We start from the raw sequence: 16,937 nt of genomic DNA, 5'->3' as shown, positions 1-16,937 counted from the left end.
CCACTTCTTCCCATGATGATCTCCAACTGAACTCTTGCATATATCATTGCTCATTACGGAGTACGGAGTAGGTAGATACTTGAATCGCGAGACGACGGAAACAAAATACCCTCCATCTCAGTCATGCCGCTCGCATATTCGTTTCCCGGAGTCGCCGTCATCACCGGAGCTGGCGGCACAGGTATGCTCACGATCGCTCCTAGTCTCAATTTATATATTAATACTACCTCCAACTGCCAACACCATATCTAATGCCATCCAGGAATCGGCGCAGCTACAGCTCGAGCATTCGCCGAAGCAGGATGTCCAAAAATCGCAATCACAGATCACAACCCAGCAACTCTCGAAGAGACCCGAGAATTTATCTGCACCAGATACCCCAACACCGAAGTCGTGGCCGAAGCAGGGAATATTGCACATGAACCATTCGTCGAAGACTTCATGGCCCTTGTAATCCAAAAATTCGGACGCATTGACTACGCAGTCAACTGCGCAGGGGTTCTAGGGGACGCACAACGGTCGACAGACACACCAATACAAGCCTTCGATCACATCAATCTCGTCAACTATCGAGGAACGTTCCTCTGTTCGCGAGCAGAGCTGAGATGCATGCTCCGACAAGCTCCCCTTCCAAGTCACGACCCCGATCGTGCACCGCAACGAGGATCGGTGGTCAACGTTGCCAGTCAATTAGGAATTGTTGGACGGCCTAGCGCTTGTGAGTGTGAACCTGCCCCGATAAGGTAGATGAGTTCTGTACTGATTACGACAGCCGCATACTGTGCTTCCAAAGCTGCTATAATAGCCATGACTCGGTCGGATGCAATCGATTATTCGAAGGACAATATCCGCGTCAACTGCGTCTGTCCTGGCGTTATCGAGACGCCCATGACCACGCACAGCGAAGAGGTTCGAGAGCGACTGAAGCCGGCCATCGATATTGCTCCGATGAAGAGAATGGGGAAGCCGACGGAGGTTGCTGATACGATCTTGTTCCTGTGCTCGACGTACTCATCCTTTGTGCAGGGGCATGCGCTTGTTGTGGATGGAGGATATGTCATTAATTAGGGAATGGTATAATTTAGTGGAAATAATCATCCTGGGGGCATGCGCTTGTTGTCGATGGGGGGGTAAGTGATCCCTTAATAATGGCGTAATGTAATTGCAACAATCATCCCGATATTTTAGGTAGTTACGAAGAATGTGATGTCCAATTTATCTACCTTTTAATAATCTCTTTACCATGTGTATAAAACTCTTGCGGTTGTTTTCAACGAGATGATATACCATCAAAATAATAGCAGATAACTAATGTCATTAAATTCTCCTCTTCATACCCTATAGCATAACCAAATAGTCGTAAAGCAGTTTATGCATATTATCCAATTCTTCCCGACAAGCCTTATACACCTTCCTTCCAGTCAAAATGCGTCTCCCACGCGCGCCCAGCCCTCAAAATCTTTGACTCCTCCCACAACCCCCCAACGATCTGCATACCCACCGGCAATTTCACCTGCGGGTCATCCTTCGCGGGCGCAAAACCCACCGGTATCGACATGGCCGGATGCCCCGTGACATTAAAGATCGCCGTATTGATGGTCAACCCGGAACTCGGCGTGACGGACTCGATCGGCAGGCCGCGTTTCGCATTCCTCGGCGCAACAACCGGCGTCGTGGGCATGACCACCACGTCGAATTTCGTGAACATGTCCTCGTACAGATCCCGAAGTTTGCGGCCGATGTTGCTGGTCTTGCTGTATAGGTCGGGAAACCGAGAGGAGAGGTAGAGGCCGTTGATGATCACGTTCTTGGTGGCTGGGTATGCGCGCTGGAAGCCCTCGTTCGTCCAGGGGAGTCGTTCGCGCTCCATTTCGGTCATGTAGAGAGATCGCCGGCCTGTGGCGTGGCCGAGCAGGTTCTGGGACCCGGCGATGCGTTGCTGGATCGTCCAGATGGCGGGTCCGTGGAGATGTTCGGGGATGGACACTTCTTCGATCGTGGCGCCGAGCTGGGTGAATTTTTGGATCGCGTCCTGTACGGTCTTCTTCACGGCTGGGTCGACCATGTTGTGTTCGAATCCTTCCTTGAGGACGGCGATCTTGAATCCGTCGAGTCGGGTGGGCCCTGTTTGGAGGGTGTTGGCGTAGAGCGTCGAGCCGTGCTTGGGGCTTCCCAGGCATCTGTCGTCCATTCCGTCGTACCCACTGATCGAGTCCAGACATGTGGCCACGTCGAGGACATTTCTAGCTAGAGGTCCGGTGTGATCATTGACAGCATCGCCGCTGCTGATCCCACTATAGGGCACCAGGCCGAATGTGGGTTTCAGGCCGATACCTGGAGATAAAAAAAATTAGCCATACTGTCACAGACCGGAAAACGCATATTCTTCGTTCACATACAGCCACAAAACGAAGCCGGCACTCGAATACTTCCCCCCTGATCACCACCAATAGTGATATCCACCAAACCCGCCGCAACCAAAGCAGCGCCTCCAGAAGTACTACCCCCCGAAGAATACCCAGTCGCGAAGGGATTCTCAATCGTTCCCTGCGCACTCGTAAACGAAGAAGTCGAGTGACACAAATTCTCACAAGTCGAAGTCCCCAGGATATCGGCGCCAGCGTCCAGAACACGAGTCACGACGGTAGCATCTGAGACGGGCGTCCAGGACGGAATGATATCGCTTCCATGGAGTTGAGGCACACCAGCCACAGCGATGCAGTCTTTCAGACTGAAGGTCTTTCCCGCAAGAGGACCGCCGTTCGCATTGCCCTTGATGAGGAACTTGTGGGCCCATGCGTGGCCGAAGACCTGTTCCTCCGAGGATGGACGTCGGACATTTTGACGGGGATAGCGATCCAGATCAGGCACGGGCTGATAGTCCGGCATGTTCGAGACGGTCTCGGCACAGTCGTGCACCGCTGCTAGTAGCGTTTGGAAGTCATCTTCTTCGTCCGGTTCGACGGATAGGCCCACGGGTCGGAGAAGATCTTGGACATCGCCCTTTTTGACCGGATTATTCCTATCGCGACAGGTAAGTAGGGCACATCCCCAAGGAAAAGACTCGGACTTACGGAGAAATCGACGTGAACAGCACCGACATGATGATCTAGCAGCGAACGAAACAAATTGGTAGGCGTTTGTAGGCGTAAAATAGTGTAATTAGTAGTAGAGTCCGTCAGCGCCAACACCTTTTCGCACAGATCAAGAAGAAAAGATATCGAGGGCGATAAATCTCATTTTCTGTACCCAAGAACCCCATTCCGTCTCCAATATCATTAGAGAAGCATTTACATAAGAATGGACGAAATCTCCATCGTCGTCGCCATTTCTCCAACTCCAACTGCCAAGCCCACGGGCTCTTATCACCGCTGTTGGAGTAGACATGAGGCGACTCCAACGTGGCAGGACAGGATCGGCGAGTACGGCGTGGTATCAGGATTCTAGCCATTTAGCTTAGTTGTCTGTAGCTAAGACTAGCCGGAGACCGTCCGGTGGGTGTCAAGAATTAGCATGGGTGAATCCCGCGTCCGTCTTATGGCGATGGGTCCATTAAGTCAAGTGTTGATAACGAGCCCGTACGGAGTAGTTATCCGTTAAGGCAAGAAAAATTCGCAAGAATATACCTATCATCGGAAAAGAAATATAGTTTTCTTTTCGAAGTCTTCCCATTTTGATTCAGATACACGTTCTGATTTTAAATGCACGAGTCCTGCACCGAGCAATGCCAGAGGCCCGACCGTCATGCGATAATTGCAATGAAGATACTGTCGCTATAAAAACCCCAGGAAAGAAAAAAGAGAAAAGTGGTCTTCTTAAGAAACAATATAAGAAAGAAATTCTTCCTTTTAATTTAATTACTATCTTGCTCGCGAGACCCTACCATCAGTAAGGTTTAGGGTTCAGCTAGCCTCATGACCGAAAGAGGAGGACGCAAGGGGCCGATCCTTGTTATTATTGACCAAATCACTCTCATCACCATGCCGTCTCAGCTGAGCTAGTAACTACTCGATAACCCTATAAGACAGCTCAGAACATGCACAACCAGCTACCTAGGTACTGTTCTCTCATCGCATATGTTGGCTCGGATGTTTATTCGCCACCGAGTCGCTGACATCACGACCTCTTCAGAGTGCTACACTGAACGCTACGTGTCAATCTATCCTTCCACAACGAACGAAAAGGGAAAGTAAGTTTATTTAAACTAAGCTTCTTGTCACTTCCACTAGAGCACCTACCTGCTATCTACTACTCCCTACTCCATCCTCGGTGATCACTCCGGGTTTCTACTGTGCAGCGGTCAGCGGCAGGGCAAGCGCTGCCGAGCATCAAGTAACTCCAATTCGTGGTTACGATCGAGCCCGATCGCTCCTCCAATGGGATATCTCTGTGGCTTCTCGAGCTTCTAGAGGCGCGGGGTACGGACAGAACTTGCCAAGTGTGATTGCTGATTAGTCCGTGAGCGTTATCAGCTCGTTCCTGTGGATCCTGGACTCCAAGACTGTTATCAATCGACCTTGCTACATGAGGTAGAGAGACGGTTCCTTATCGATGACAGCCAGCGTTGCCTGTCGCTTATCAGGGTGCCAAGGAGGTCATAGGCTGATCTCAATAGCATATATAAGATAGACAGCATATCACGCAAATGATCCTGGTTTCTTGGAGAGCGTTGTTTGATTTATTCAGTTGCTCTTAAGCCGATCCCGTCTATCATGGCGGCTTCTCCCGATGACACAAAGGACTTCAAGATTGCTGCGGCTAGCCCGCCCGCCGATGACTTCGGAATTGCCAATTCGGAAGAGCTCAAGGGTGGAAGTGACCAATATGAGGTTTTCAAGAGAGGGGATGGTCAGGTCGACTTCCGGACGGTGAGCTGGATCCGCGCATCGGCTATCTTTCTTAAGAGTAAGATCCTCTTGAGCAGTATGGATTGCAACCCATCAATTCTGATGCATCGCAGTGCTCTTTGCTACCGGCATTCTCTCCATCCCATCGGTAATGTACGATCTCGGTGCCTTTCCGGGAGCCGTGAATCTAGTAGGCTGGTGCCTCCTCAACGCATACGGCGCTATCATCCTGGGAAACTTCCGCAATCGGCATCCCCAGTGTCATTCGGTAGCAGATATGGCCCAAGTCATCGGCGGGCCTATCCTCCGGGAGATCGTGGGATTCATGTTCATCATTTCATACGTGATCACGGCCGCCTCCGGCGTCATCGGCGTCTCGGCTGCCTTCAATGCTTTATCGCTCCATGCCATGTGTACGGTCTGGTGGTCAATCATCGCGACGGTCATCATCGCTGCTTTCGCCAGCGTCCGGAAATTCTCCCACATTGGATGGCTCACGTGGGTAGGCTTTTTCAGCGTTCTTGTGGCGGTTTTTATCATCGTGTATGCATTCGTTCCCCTCCCTCGCTCACCGTTTGATTAGTATCCCAGCTGGAGACTGACAAATTCAACCTCTAGTATCGGCGTAACAACCCGAGACAGACCGGCTGTGGCCCCTCAGACCGGAGACTTCGACTTCGGTTACCGGGTCATTGGCCATCCTACCTTTGCAGCCGGCATCACGGCCGCAGCGACGATCTTCGTCTCCAGCTCCGCCACATCCGCCTTCCTCCCAGTCATCTCAGAGATGCGCAACCCCAAAGACTACCCCAAAGCGGTCTATCTCAGCATGGGTTTCGTGACCGCCTCGTATCTCAGTTTTGCACTGGTCATCTATCGCTGGTGCGGCAAATGGATCGCCTCTCCCTCGCTCGGCAGCGCCGGCGAAACCGTCAAGCGAGTCGCATACGGCATTGCATTACCGGGTCTCATCGTCAGCGGATCTCTGTATGTGCACGTTGCCGCCAAGTATCTCTTCGTGCGAATCCTGCGCAACTCAAAACACCTGCAATCGAACAGTCTCACGCACTGGGGTACATGGCTGAGTTGTACAATCAGCCTTTCAGCGATCTCGTTCGTGTTGGCCTCCGCGATCCCGATTTTCACGTATGTATTGGCGCTGGTGGGGAGTCTTTTCTTTGCGCCGCTGGCGATCAGCCTGCCCGGGTGGTTGTGGCTGTATAGTCATGACCATTATCGACGCGGGGGTGTGATGCGGAAGGTCGTGTACAGTCTACATGTCGGTCTTGTTCTGTTAGGAGCGTTCATGGCTGTCGGCGGGACGTATGGGGTGATTGTTCAGATCATGGATGCTTATAAAAGCGGGAAGATCGATAAGGTGTTTTCTTGCGCTGATAATAGTGGTTCGGTCTAGATGCGAATGCAATGTTAGTGATTTTGGTTGCCATGTTCGATGATCCCAAGGACTTGTGATATTGTATAATTTTGTACGACTTACTGTCATGTGATATGCACACAGAAAAGGTCATTTAAACGAGACATCAAATAGAGCATCAGGGACAACATAGTAACTCTTGCTTACTTCTCCTGCAGGTTAGTTCGACAGGCGAAGTGCCTCATTTCAAAAGACCGGAATGTTCTCTTACGCAGAACGAACGAGATGGAAACGGACCAAGTGACTTGCATAATCATATCCTCATTGTATTCATGACTTGTGTAGCGCATGACCTCGTTGGCCTTAACCTAAGGACCATTGCACGACATATGCAAAGATGATAATCCTTCAGCACCGGACAATAAAACTTCGAATTTCAATTCCCTCGTTGCTTTGCGTGAGCGGAATCCGACACGAGTCCAAGTCGCTGGCACCAATCGCTCCGACGGTTTGGTTACGCGCACAATCATCGTCTTCGAAGAGCGTCACCGTACACAAGGGCTGTGTGAATGTCCCAGGAATATATGCCAAACCTCCGCCGTTGAGGATAGCGTCCCGACAAAGCGTGCTCCCATTTCCTGAATATGTGGTCACTCCACCCGTGCATTGTTTGTTCTGGAAAATGTTGAACTCCCATGAAGCATTTGGGTTGTGGTGTTGCTGTTGGTTGTTTGAAGAAGTTGCAGCGATGGTCTGTAGGAAAAAGAACAAGACAGGAGAGATTGCAGGGACGGGTTTCATGGCTGGAGGGGTCTAGTTGGTCGGATGCGGCGGATTTCGATTCTATTCGCTCGATTGCAATGGCAAACTATGTGTTCCTGCTGTGGGTTTGAGGTCCAGAAGCAAAATGATCCGATCTACTGAGTTCGCTTAGTACGTCTTCCGATATATTTGTTAGTTCAAGAAGCACTGAGAGCCGACCTGTGCAAAAGAAAAGAATCGATTTTCAATTGATCAACGTCTCGAGACTCGGTAATAATTCAGGTGTAACCCAGAAAGAACCGCACAAGAAGCTTTCGGAGTGAAATAAGGCATGCTGAATTAGGCTACTTAAATGAAGCTTGTGAAAGGCCGTAGGCAAGGGGCATTACCCCACCCATTAATGTCGTTTCCCACTCACCCAAGAGAATCTTCTTCGTTGTGGTTCCCTGCTTCTGTACGGACCCTCGCGTCAAGATGAAGTATGTCTTAGGTTCCACTGAAACCATACATCATTGGCTAGTTTGCTGGGTTGTGATAATGATCGTCTCATTGGGGGCCGATTTCTTGTAGAAAGAGGTCTATGTTGCTGGAAATGTCGTCCTGGTCTAGTTCTGGTTGCGCAGCCCCACCAACACTATGGTAGTCTAAAACTTCGGAGTATCTGCAAACGGGAGTCAGTTGAAAATCTGGCGGGGAACAATCGGCTGCACCAACATCATGAACTTCCACGTATCCTTGGGCAGATCGGCATCGTTGAAAGACCAGTCGAATTCCTTTTCTGCCACAGGTTCGTCGTTGGGATCATGATAAGGCGATAGATAGGGGTGCTTCAAAGATTCATCGGCCGAGATGCGTTTTTCGGGATCAAATACTAGTGTCTTCTCAAGAAGATCGATGGCTGTTGTGTGATATAAGCCAGAAATTCCAAAGACGCCTTGAATATAAACGAAGTCCTTACTATGATCATCAAACCCCGAAAACACGGATCTCAGCTGGTGCGAGCCTTTCTTTGGCAATGAATTGACAAGCCGTCGCGTCTAGCACTTTAAGTCAGTATTGCAGGTGTAAAGCCGATATCTGTCACGTCCAACCAACATTTGCGCTCGTAATTCTCTCTATAACCTCGTCTGGAGGATTGCCGATGATATCAGTGATCAAATAGAACTGGTTGATGTGGTCCTTCCCGGGAAACAGTGGTTCACCCCGTAGCATCTCGGCGAAGATGCAACCCGCACTCCATATGTCGACCGCATCATCATACCGTTGCCACGTTAGCATAATCTCGGGTGCCCGGTAATATCGCGTTGAAACGTAGCCGGTCATCTGAGGTTCCCTGACGCGAGCCAAGCCGAAGTCACAAATTTTCAGATCGCAATTCTCATTCACCAGCAGGTTACTCGGTTTGAGATCTCGATGAATGACACCGGCCGAGTGAATGTACTTCAATCCTCGCTGTAAACTATTAGACAAAACCGGCCAACATGTGCCTGCCATCAATGGGAGCAATACCATTATTTGATACATAAAGAACTGCGCAAATCTGGCATCCAACGGCTTTGCCCTCATCAGTTGATTGAGATCCGTCCCTAGAAGTTCCGTGACTAGGTATCTACAGTCCTGGGTTAGTGAGCCGCAGCTATTTCCCCTCGACGGATCAAGCTAGATGGGGTCAACCATACACGTCTTCTAGGGGCGAGATGAAGATATCAGATAAACAAATGAGCTGCGCGTCGTTAGCATGACAACAAGTCTAAGCCCTTTAGTTATGATTCGGGCGTACAGGACACACACATTCTCGTGCCGGAGTTGCTTCAACAACTTGACCTCTCGGTAAGTGCGCTTGGCGAGGGCCGTACTGGCAAATGGGGTCATCATCTTCTTGATGGCCACATTTTGCTGGCCGATTAAATCATATGCGGAGCTGACGCAGATGGGTTAGTATTACCCAAAAGGGGGCTGTTCAACGAGGCGAGTCCATCCTCAGGGGGGGAAGAGGAAGGGTGAGAATACCAGACAAGCCCAAAGGCACCCAGACCAACAGGTTGCACGTTTGCATATCTGAGAGAGTGTTACCCAAAATGATCCCTTGCGAAGCACGTCGTCTTCAGAGGGAAGAATACCTGGTGGTGGTCTCGAAAGTCGTCCCCAGGATCTCCGATCGACTGAATTCTGCCATGCTGATGCTAAGAAAACAAATCAAGGCTGATGAAGTAATGCAAGTGGGCTAGTACTGAGAGGCAAAAAATGCTCGGATTATTAAGATATTAAAGGTAGCCAAACAAAATGATCAAGATGAAACGGGGGCAGAGTTTTGCCTAGGAAGTACCTTCCGCAGTGTGTGTACCTGGTACCATCATAGGTCCGGAAAGATCCAACGTGGGCGGCAGTTCTCACGGATTGTTCAGTCAGCCGTTCGTTCCGGCCTGTTAGTTTAGGGGGTAAGAAAGGCCGGGACAAAGGCAGGGAAGGCAGGGGAGAGGGGAGGGGAGAAGGGGGGGGTAAGGGGAAGGGGAAGGGGAAGGAGAAGGGGAAGGGAAGCTTGGTGGCCTGGGAGCCTGGGAGCCTAGGAGCCTGGAGAAGCGGGTGAAAAAGCGGACTGAGGAAGATTGTGTGGTGGACGAGGTGGACAGAGTGCCAGAGTGGCTACTGAGGCTGGCCGATAAAAGAGTCTGGCCGGGGCGAGTATAGATGCCATTCTGTCCGCTGATTGGCGGGATGAGATGCCAGCCAGCAGCCGCTCGACCAGTTTAATCAAGGCAGCGTAACCACACCTTTTTTTTTTCCTCGCCGTATCCACCAACGTCGCTGCGGGTTATTGGCGGAATGCCTTCCATTTGATGCTTACTTACGGAGTAGGTAGGACCTGCCTTAGCATTCTGTCTGGCTCGCCTACGGTAATATCCCTTCTGCCTCAGGCATACATCCCATACGGAGTGGAGTCAACCAGTTTTATCTATTTTGACTGATTTTCCTAGAACTCTTAAGTAATACTGTCAATTGACTCAATTCCTCTTCTTCAGGCTTTCAATTGGCCCTCCCCCGGAAAAAATGTTCTTCTCTTCGTTGTCTTGTCTGTCGCCATAACCCCCCTGTCGACTCGAATGACTCCAACTATCGACTTTCTGTCTCCGAAATTTACACCCGTCAGTCACTATCGTCCAGCAGGTTGACTGGTGGCCTCGAAGGTGCTGGTGCTGGTGCTGGTGCTCTGGCCTTCAACATTGATTCGGCTATTTTCAGTAGTTGTTCGTCGAGCTCCTGCGCACCTCCGTTGGCAAATTCCTGGTACCGTCTCAAGGCTTCTCTACGAGAGCTATTTGCATCGACACCTCTGTTTGGATGGTTAACAATCGGAGGGACTGGGCGTGCCGACTCCGCTGCGGGCCTGACCGATCTTTGGGAACAATTGCAGGAACAGACATGGGTTGATGCGCAAGATTTAGCACACGGGTGGCCACACGGCAATCTCTTCTCGCAGTCCCGGTCGCACCCAACTTGATCGTGCGCAAAGCTAGCGAAGGAACTGGATTAACAACCGGGTTGACGCGCTGTCAGGGGACTTGGATATGTTCAAACTTACCTGTGACATCGCAGAGGACACTTATGCCCACAGTCTAGCAAGCCGCCACACTCATGATTGCATCCGCCGTTCGTCCTATCCCATTCTGACGGGTCTTTACCCCGATTCGTTAGCGAGTTCCATTGAAACACCAATTTTCGGATATGAACGAGTACAAACCCTGGATAAACACCTTCCTCCCGTGCTTGACACATGTTACGGGTAGGTAGAACCCTAGACGCCGCGGTTGATCGGTGCCCATGATGTTGATGACATTCCACCATAACGGATCCGCACAAGCAAGCGACATGGCGTTCCCAAAGATATAGAATCCCCTTTTTGCACGCGACAGAGCCACGCAGACCCTGTTTTCGACAGACAAGAACCCAACGTTGGGCTTGCCACTGCGCACGAGGGACAGGAGAACAACTTCGTTCTCTTCGCCTTGGTACGAGTCAACCGTCACTACATTCACGTATTGACCCTGAAGATATTCGTTGCCTTTCAACAATTTGAGCAGTCTCTTTCTCTGGCCGTTATAAAATGTCAGAACGGTAATGTCCTCGACCCGCGTCCGGTTGAGCACAAGGTGAACGAAGAGGCCCACGACCATATTCGCCTCCATCTCATTGAATTTCGATGCCAAGCTATCGTTGCTTTCTGGCCACTTGTGGGAGAAGAAATATGACCGCATATTGCCCATGCCAGGAATGCCAGGACGATTCTGTACGCACTCGTGGTCTTGCAACACACCATAGATTGGCTCCAACAACGCACGTATTTCCGGGGCCATACGTCTTTGTCTTCTAAGCGTAATATATCCCAGGCCGTTGTGGAGTAGACGCTCAAACATTGATATGTCCAAAAAGAACGGCTCACCTTCAAGCTCCTGGAGTGAACAATGGCCTTTGAGCTGTTGGTGGTCGCCGACCAGAACCAGCTGTTGGACGGATTCAAAGCAAGCAGCCGCTATGGGTGCCTCGATCGCCTCGGCTGCTTCTTCGATCAAGATGATTCTCGGTTTAACGGTCGAAATTAGCCCCCGATACTTGCTTAGGCCTGTAGCTGTTACCCCAATGACCCTGGCATCTCGGAGAATGTGATAATCTCTTTCGAAATTGCCAATCTGAAGATCTTTTGTGGTCTCTGTGTAAACGGCAATCAGTTTGCGAAACTTCTCGAGAACCTTGGCCTTGGCTGCCTTTCGTAGAGCATTGTAGACAGCACCCCGCGCTCTAACTGGTATTTTCCAGAAGTCATGAGATCTGAGGTACCCTTGACAAACTGAGTCAGATAGCGAGCTATCCTGGCCGCAGAAGCCCTCTTTGAAGGATATGAACTGGCCCTGGAGGATTTCGAAGTCGTCATCATCTATTCCTTGCTCGGCCTCAAGTTCTTTAAGTTGCTCGTATTCAAGGTCGACTTCGTCTTCGGCGAAGCCGAAGTTTTCCGTCTTATAATCCACGTCGAATTTCACCGCTTTCTCTCCAAGCCACACAACCAGCGGATCAACATCGTCCTTTCGATCCGAACGGATCCAGCCTTTGGCTCCTTGGACAAGTGCGTCGGACTGCTCTTGGCTTAACAATCCGATTTTAACGAAGAAGGAAGACGGAAGTGGCCTGTCTGCATTCTCAAGGTTAAATGGCTGCAACAATTCTATCATTGGTAAAATCATGTTCCTCAGCGTTTTTCTTGCCGGTCCCATCAAGCCCCCCTGAACATGCATATTCGGCTGGTTTAGTCGCATGGAAAACAAAGTCCTCTTTTTGATCTCAAGTTCGGTGCTTCGAGCCCCCACTCGGATGTATCGCTTCTCGAAGCTTGATATGTACTTCAGAAGCTGATCTAGCGCATGATTTGTTTGGGACGATACTATAATCGGAGGATCGTCCCGTTTCATATTTGCAAGCATTATCTTCAACGCCACAACTGATACGTATGTCTTTCCTGTACCAGGAGGACCCTGGATGATGGAGAGGCGTTGTGTGAGCATTTGATGCAGGGCTTTCCACTGGGTGGCGTCGAGATCACCGATTGGCTTTTTCGGCCAGCTCCTGAGAATATCAATCCGACCTTTCTCGCCAGAGTTGTCAACAGCCGGTTGTATGTCAACAATCGGACTCTCTTCCACATAATGGGGGGCGTTGACTTTCTTCTCTAGGAAGCAAATATGCTCGGCTAGGGGAAACCTGACAACATAATGTATGAGCCGCAAGTCAAGAGGAGAACGGAAAGCACAGGTAGTAAGATTCTTCACTTACTTTTCCTGACTCATTTTTTGAAGAGCTTTCATCGTATGCCTTGTGGATTCATAATACCCGTTTTTCGCTTGGATCATGATCCATTCTTTTTGAGAATCAAAATCCGCATCTTCCGGCCGGGCAAAGAACAAATCAATCTCCGGGGGCTGTTGCTTGACACCTTCTAAGGGTCTTGCTGCAACGATTGCCACGACACATTGACTTTTGAAGGAGTCGCTCGCTGGCGACAGTGCGACAACTGAACCACTCCTCAGCCGTGACGAATACTCCCAAGCAATGTTTTTACCCGCCCTGATAGTTGAAAACCGAATTCGAAAGGCCAGACCTCTCTGGGCAAAAGTGGCGCCGGTGATGTAGACCTGAAGTGCAAGCAGGAGGTTAGATGGTACTCGTGCTGCGTAAAGCCGTAGCGAGGAGTCTGACCTTTTCATAAATTGCTACCATCTTAGAATCTTCCATACTCGGGTCCTCTCTCACATAGGCAACCGCATCCCTCAGAGGAGCAATAGCGTCCTCCCTGAGTAGCTCATAATGAGCCTTCAGATACGCATCTTTGGACCTCCAGGGACCGACGATGCGGTTAGGTGTCAATTCGATGCAATCACTGCCTGAATCGTTCGTACCCAATATTTCTTCCGTGGATGGAACTTCGGGTTTAAGAAGCCATGGCTCGGGGTCTTCCAGTTCGGGCTGATCAAAGTATGCTCTAACTTCAAGGTTGACAGGCACAGCCGAATTTGTTGATAGCCGCGAAAAATGGTCATGAAGATTCTCTGAAGGCAACGGGGCAGGAAATCCATTGGCCGAGTCCATCATGCCTGTTAATCGGGCTACCGAACCAGGGTAGCTCACGAATCTGAATGATGATAGAAAGTGCTACTGATTCAAAGTAAAACGAAACCAAGAGAAAGCATTGGCTTTTGGAAGTAATAGCTGATTGATGTACAAAGAAGGACAGGGGGAATGGGATGGATTGAAAGAAGAAAAATAAGAAGCTCAAAAACAGCCTGAGCGAAGGAAGAAGAAAGGTGAGACGAAGAGGCAGGAGGGAAAAGAGGGGAGGGGAGTATTGCGTTTGCATTCACGGATTCACGCATGAGCGTTTGAGACAGTATTCACCGTGGATGCGCCACTCAGCAAAAGCAGTTAACCGTGTGGAACAGCATTATTCGACCATCTCACTTAGAGGAATAAACCTCTTTCAATCATCTGTTTTGTGAAAGAGGGTTGAAGGCTCTATAATCATAATACTTTTAGAGCTTCAATCTTGGTGTGAGGAGGCAGTTAGATATAGGTGCTACGAAGACACCATGTATTCTTGATTCCCTGTCTGTTGATACATGGTGGGCATAGCTAGATGGATTCGAAACTTTTGGGTCACAAGAATAGAGTGAAATCAGGGTTATGATCTGGTGAGGTTCCCAATGTTCTTTCACATCTGCCATTCGGCTCTTTGTTCCCTAGGTATGAGGGATCTGTGATTGAAGTTGGATGAATAAGAGCCAGCGTTGCATGATGGGATAGACTGTGCTAGACTTGTCAGGGAAGTCTCAGTTTATTGCAGATCAAGCCAGAAGAGGATTCCTGATAAGTATTGTGTACCTATGAGGAGTGACAAGTGATGCCTGATGACTGAGGTGTCAGAAGAGGGTGTGAGCGCTCTAACCGGAAGGGGATGGCTTTATGCCTCAGGCACCAATGAGTGGGAAACGTGACTGACGTCGGGGAAAAGACGCGGGCGGAGGTATGGAGAGGTTCATTCACGGTTTCTTTGATGTCTCATGCGCACTCATTCTCCTATATACATTATACCCCGAGTCCCATCATTCACCTCGATTCTATTGCCCTCGAGGACTATTGTTCTTCGATATGCACCCTTAATTCACAATAGCTTCTATACCGTGCGCCATATATTGAAACGCTGGCTCTCGCCCAAGATTGAGCCAATTCAGGGTTGGTTTTAGTCGCGACACGTTAGACTCCTCTTATATATACTGCACTACTGTGTGTTTCACTTTGCAGCCCGAGAGCAACTCAGCTTTCGGCGCACCCTTTCTAGAAAGATGGCCTCGATGGAGGAAGACGACGACCGCGATCTTGCAGGTGGGGCCTCCTTGAATGCCCGGGCTTTGGGGTGTTCAATGCTGACAACTATGGTTTGAATAGGATCGCAAGACGGAAGTTCGGACAATGAAATGGAAGACACACTCAGGGATGCCGACGATGGTGGGAACGATAACGATGCCGATGCCGACCAAGACGCGGATCAAGACCCAGACAGCCCGTCAAACGCCAGCCATGTATCCGAGAGCGCAGGGGTGGCCGCGCAACCCATTCCCGACGTGGAGATGAGCAATGCCGGTCCGACAAATATCTCCTCCGATCCGATATCTTTGCTCCATCCCAGCGTGCGCGCCGAATGCCTAACTGCCTCCACGTACGACATCGTGCCTACGACGGCCGCGCCCCATAGCACTTCAATCAATGCCGTCACTGCCACGGCGGACATGAGATGGGTGTTTAGCGGAGGATCGGATGGATATGTGCGGAAGTTCAACTGGGTTGACTCGATCAACAGCAAATTGATGCTGACTGTGGCGCAAAGACATCCGTTCGTGGACAGCGTGATAAAGGCGGGAGTGCTGATGACATATTGGGAGAACATGGACGGGAATAGTCTTTCGCCAGTATATTCATTGGCAAGTCAAAGTGAAGGCCTGTGGTTGCTGTCCGGTCTGGAGTCGGGCGCTATCCGGCTACAGTCTGTGCGCCACGACGAGGGCAAGGAAATTGCGCTGCTGCAACAGCACACCTCGGCGGTCTCGGTGTTAAATTTGACCTCCGATGAGCAATCGCTGCTGTCTGGAAGCTGGGACAAGCGGGTATTCGATTGGGATCTAAACACCGGGCAAACAAGGCGCGCGTTCGGATCCAGTGCCGGACAGATCTCTTCCCTGGATATACGGCCGGAATCCAGTCTCCCGGTCCCTAAAGAAACGTCGGACGATTCGCAACCCAACGGAACCTTTTCATCCAATAACCAAGCCAGCGATAGCAACGCCTTCAACTTCGGTGACAATTCCAACGACCAAGGCGAGCCGGGAGACTCGACCAACCAGCCGGCTGGCTCACCAGCAGACTCATTGTTTGGCGGAGCGGATTCATTGTTCGGTGATGGAGACGGCGCTGGCGGAGAAGGCGCAGATACATCGGGAAATGCCTTTGGGATTGATGAGGATGATGAGTTTGGCAAAGCTCTCGCGAACGGTGTTCTTCCTGACGCAGATGCGCCAGGTGAAACCGACACGACAGGTCAGCCGAACGGCGTCGCTGAACCGTCTGTGAATCCTACAAACACTGGCAACGCAAACGTAGGCAGCACGAATGCGACCAACCAACCCTCGGAGTCTCAGGGCACCGATCTTCCCAATGGCACATCACAGCGTGTTGTTAACGGGTTACCTCACGCCGATGACCTAGAACACCCCCCGCAAACCCAAGACTCCTCACAACCAACCCAAGCGGACTCCAATATCGGGCCCGATAATATCTTCCTAGCTGCCTCGATCGACGGTACTATTCGCATCTGGGACCGACGACAACCGGATCCCATTTCGCGCATCATCTCTCGCAACTCTCCGCCCTGGTGCATGAATGCATGCTGGTCTCCCGATGGCAACTACATCTACGCAGGTCGTCGAAACGGAACCGTCGAGGAATTCAGTCTTCACAAGGGCTTCCGGGATCCCGAGCGGATCTTCAAATTCCCTCAGGGGAGCGGGCCGGTCACCGCACTGCGAGCCATGCCGAATGGACGACACATTATGTGGTAAGTTTCCTGCGTCTTTCCTCCCTTCGATCCACCCATAGTTAATCCCTGCTCTCGCTCTTGCAGTGCATCCCACGACATCCTTCGATTATACGATCTCAAACACGAACAAGTCGCCCGCCACTCGACCGTCCCCTTCCTCATCATCCCCGGCCACCGCACAGGAACCGTCTCGCAGCTCTACGTCGACCAAGCCTGTCGTTTCATGGTCTCAACGAGCGGCAACCGAGGCTGGGAGGGCAACACCACCGAAGTCCTCCTGGGGTACGAGATCGGCGTCCCACGGTAGATCTTTAACGGC

At 50.7% G+C, this 16,937-nt stretch overlaps 6 protein-coding genes across 6 annotated transcripts; 3 read left to right on the top strand and 3 right to left on the bottom strand.

Moving 5' to 3' along the window:
- Positions 1-123: 123 nt before the first annotated feature.
- On the top strand, positions 124-1,068 carry LDX57_001291 (SDR family NAD(P)-dependent oxidoreductase; the record flags this gene model as incomplete). Its single annotated transcript, XM_046082932.1, has 3 exons — positions 124-181; positions 263-718; positions 773-1,068. The coding sequence occupies 3 exons, from the start codon at positions 124-126 to the stop codon at positions 1,066-1,068; spliced, it is 810 nt and encodes a 269-aa protein (XP_045938889.1).
- Positions 1,069-1,402: 334 nt separating this feature from the next.
- On the bottom strand, positions 1,403-3,103 carry LDX57_001290 (putative amidase; the record flags this gene model as incomplete). Its single annotated transcript, XM_046082931.1, has 3 exons — positions 1,403-2,334; positions 2,400-3,022; positions 3,075-3,103. 3 exons carry the CDS (start codon positions 3,101-3,103, stop codon positions 1,403-1,405), a joined length of 1,584 nt encoding a protein of 527 aa, XP_045938888.1.
- Positions 3,104-4,712: 1,609 nt separating this feature from the next.
- LDX57_001289 (putative neutral amino acid permease) lies at positions 4,713-6,261 on the top strand (the record flags this gene model as incomplete). The annotated part of the gene is made up of 3 exons (XM_046082930.1): positions 4,713-4,905; positions 4,961-5,390; positions 5,466-6,261. The coding sequence occupies 3 exons, from the start codon at positions 4,713-4,715 to the stop codon at positions 6,259-6,261; spliced, it is 1,419 nt and encodes a 472-aa protein (XP_045938887.1).
- Positions 6,262-7,530: 1,269 nt separating this feature from the next.
- On the bottom strand, positions 7,531-9,160 carry mpkC (mitogen-activated protein kinase mpkC; the record flags this gene model as incomplete). The annotated part of the gene is made up of 9 exons (XM_046082929.1): positions 7,531-7,645; positions 7,699-7,882; positions 7,943-8,021; positions 8,080-8,436; positions 8,494-8,593; positions 8,664-8,707; positions 8,776-8,905; positions 8,995-9,042; positions 9,105-9,160. The coding sequence occupies 9 exons, from the start codon at positions 9,158-9,160 to the stop codon at positions 7,531-7,533; spliced, it is 1,113 nt and encodes a 370-aa protein (XP_045938886.1).
- Positions 9,161-9,937: 777 nt separating this feature from the next.
- LDX57_001287 (putative DEAD box helicase involved in nonsense mediated decay) lies at positions 9,938-13,654 on the bottom strand. Its single transcript, XM_046082928.1, has 3 exons — positions 13,231-13,654; positions 12,808-13,166; positions 9,938-12,735 (listed from the first exon to the last, which is right to left on the bottom strand). The coding sequence occupies exons 1-3, from the start codon at positions 13,621-13,623 to the stop codon at positions 10,674-10,676; spliced, it is 2,814 nt and encodes a 937-aa protein (XP_045938885.1). The 5' UTR covers positions 13,624-13,654; the 3' UTR covers positions 9,938-10,673.
- Positions 13,655-14,870: 1,216 nt separating this feature from the next.
- SPT8 (WD40 repeat domain-containing protein) lies at positions 14,871-16,925 on the top strand (the record flags this gene model as incomplete). Its single annotated transcript, XM_046082927.1, has 3 exons — positions 14,871-14,910; positions 14,974-16,636; positions 16,703-16,925. 3 exons carry the CDS (start codon positions 14,871-14,873, stop codon positions 16,923-16,925), a joined length of 1,926 nt encoding a protein of 641 aa, XP_045938884.1.
- Between the last annotated feature and the right edge of the window lie 12 nt (positions 16,926-16,937).

The sequence above is a fragment of the Aspergillus melleus genome, assembly GCF_016097325.1.
Source record: "Aspergillus melleus strain CBS 546.65 chromosome Unknown contig1, whole genome shotgun sequence".
Taxonomy (NCBI): Eukaryota; Fungi; Ascomycota; class Eurotiomycetes; order Eurotiales; family Aspergillaceae; genus Aspergillus; species Aspergillus melleus.
The sequence above is the reverse complement of the archived record's forward strand: the minus strand, read 5'-3'. Positions and strand labels throughout refer to the sequence as shown.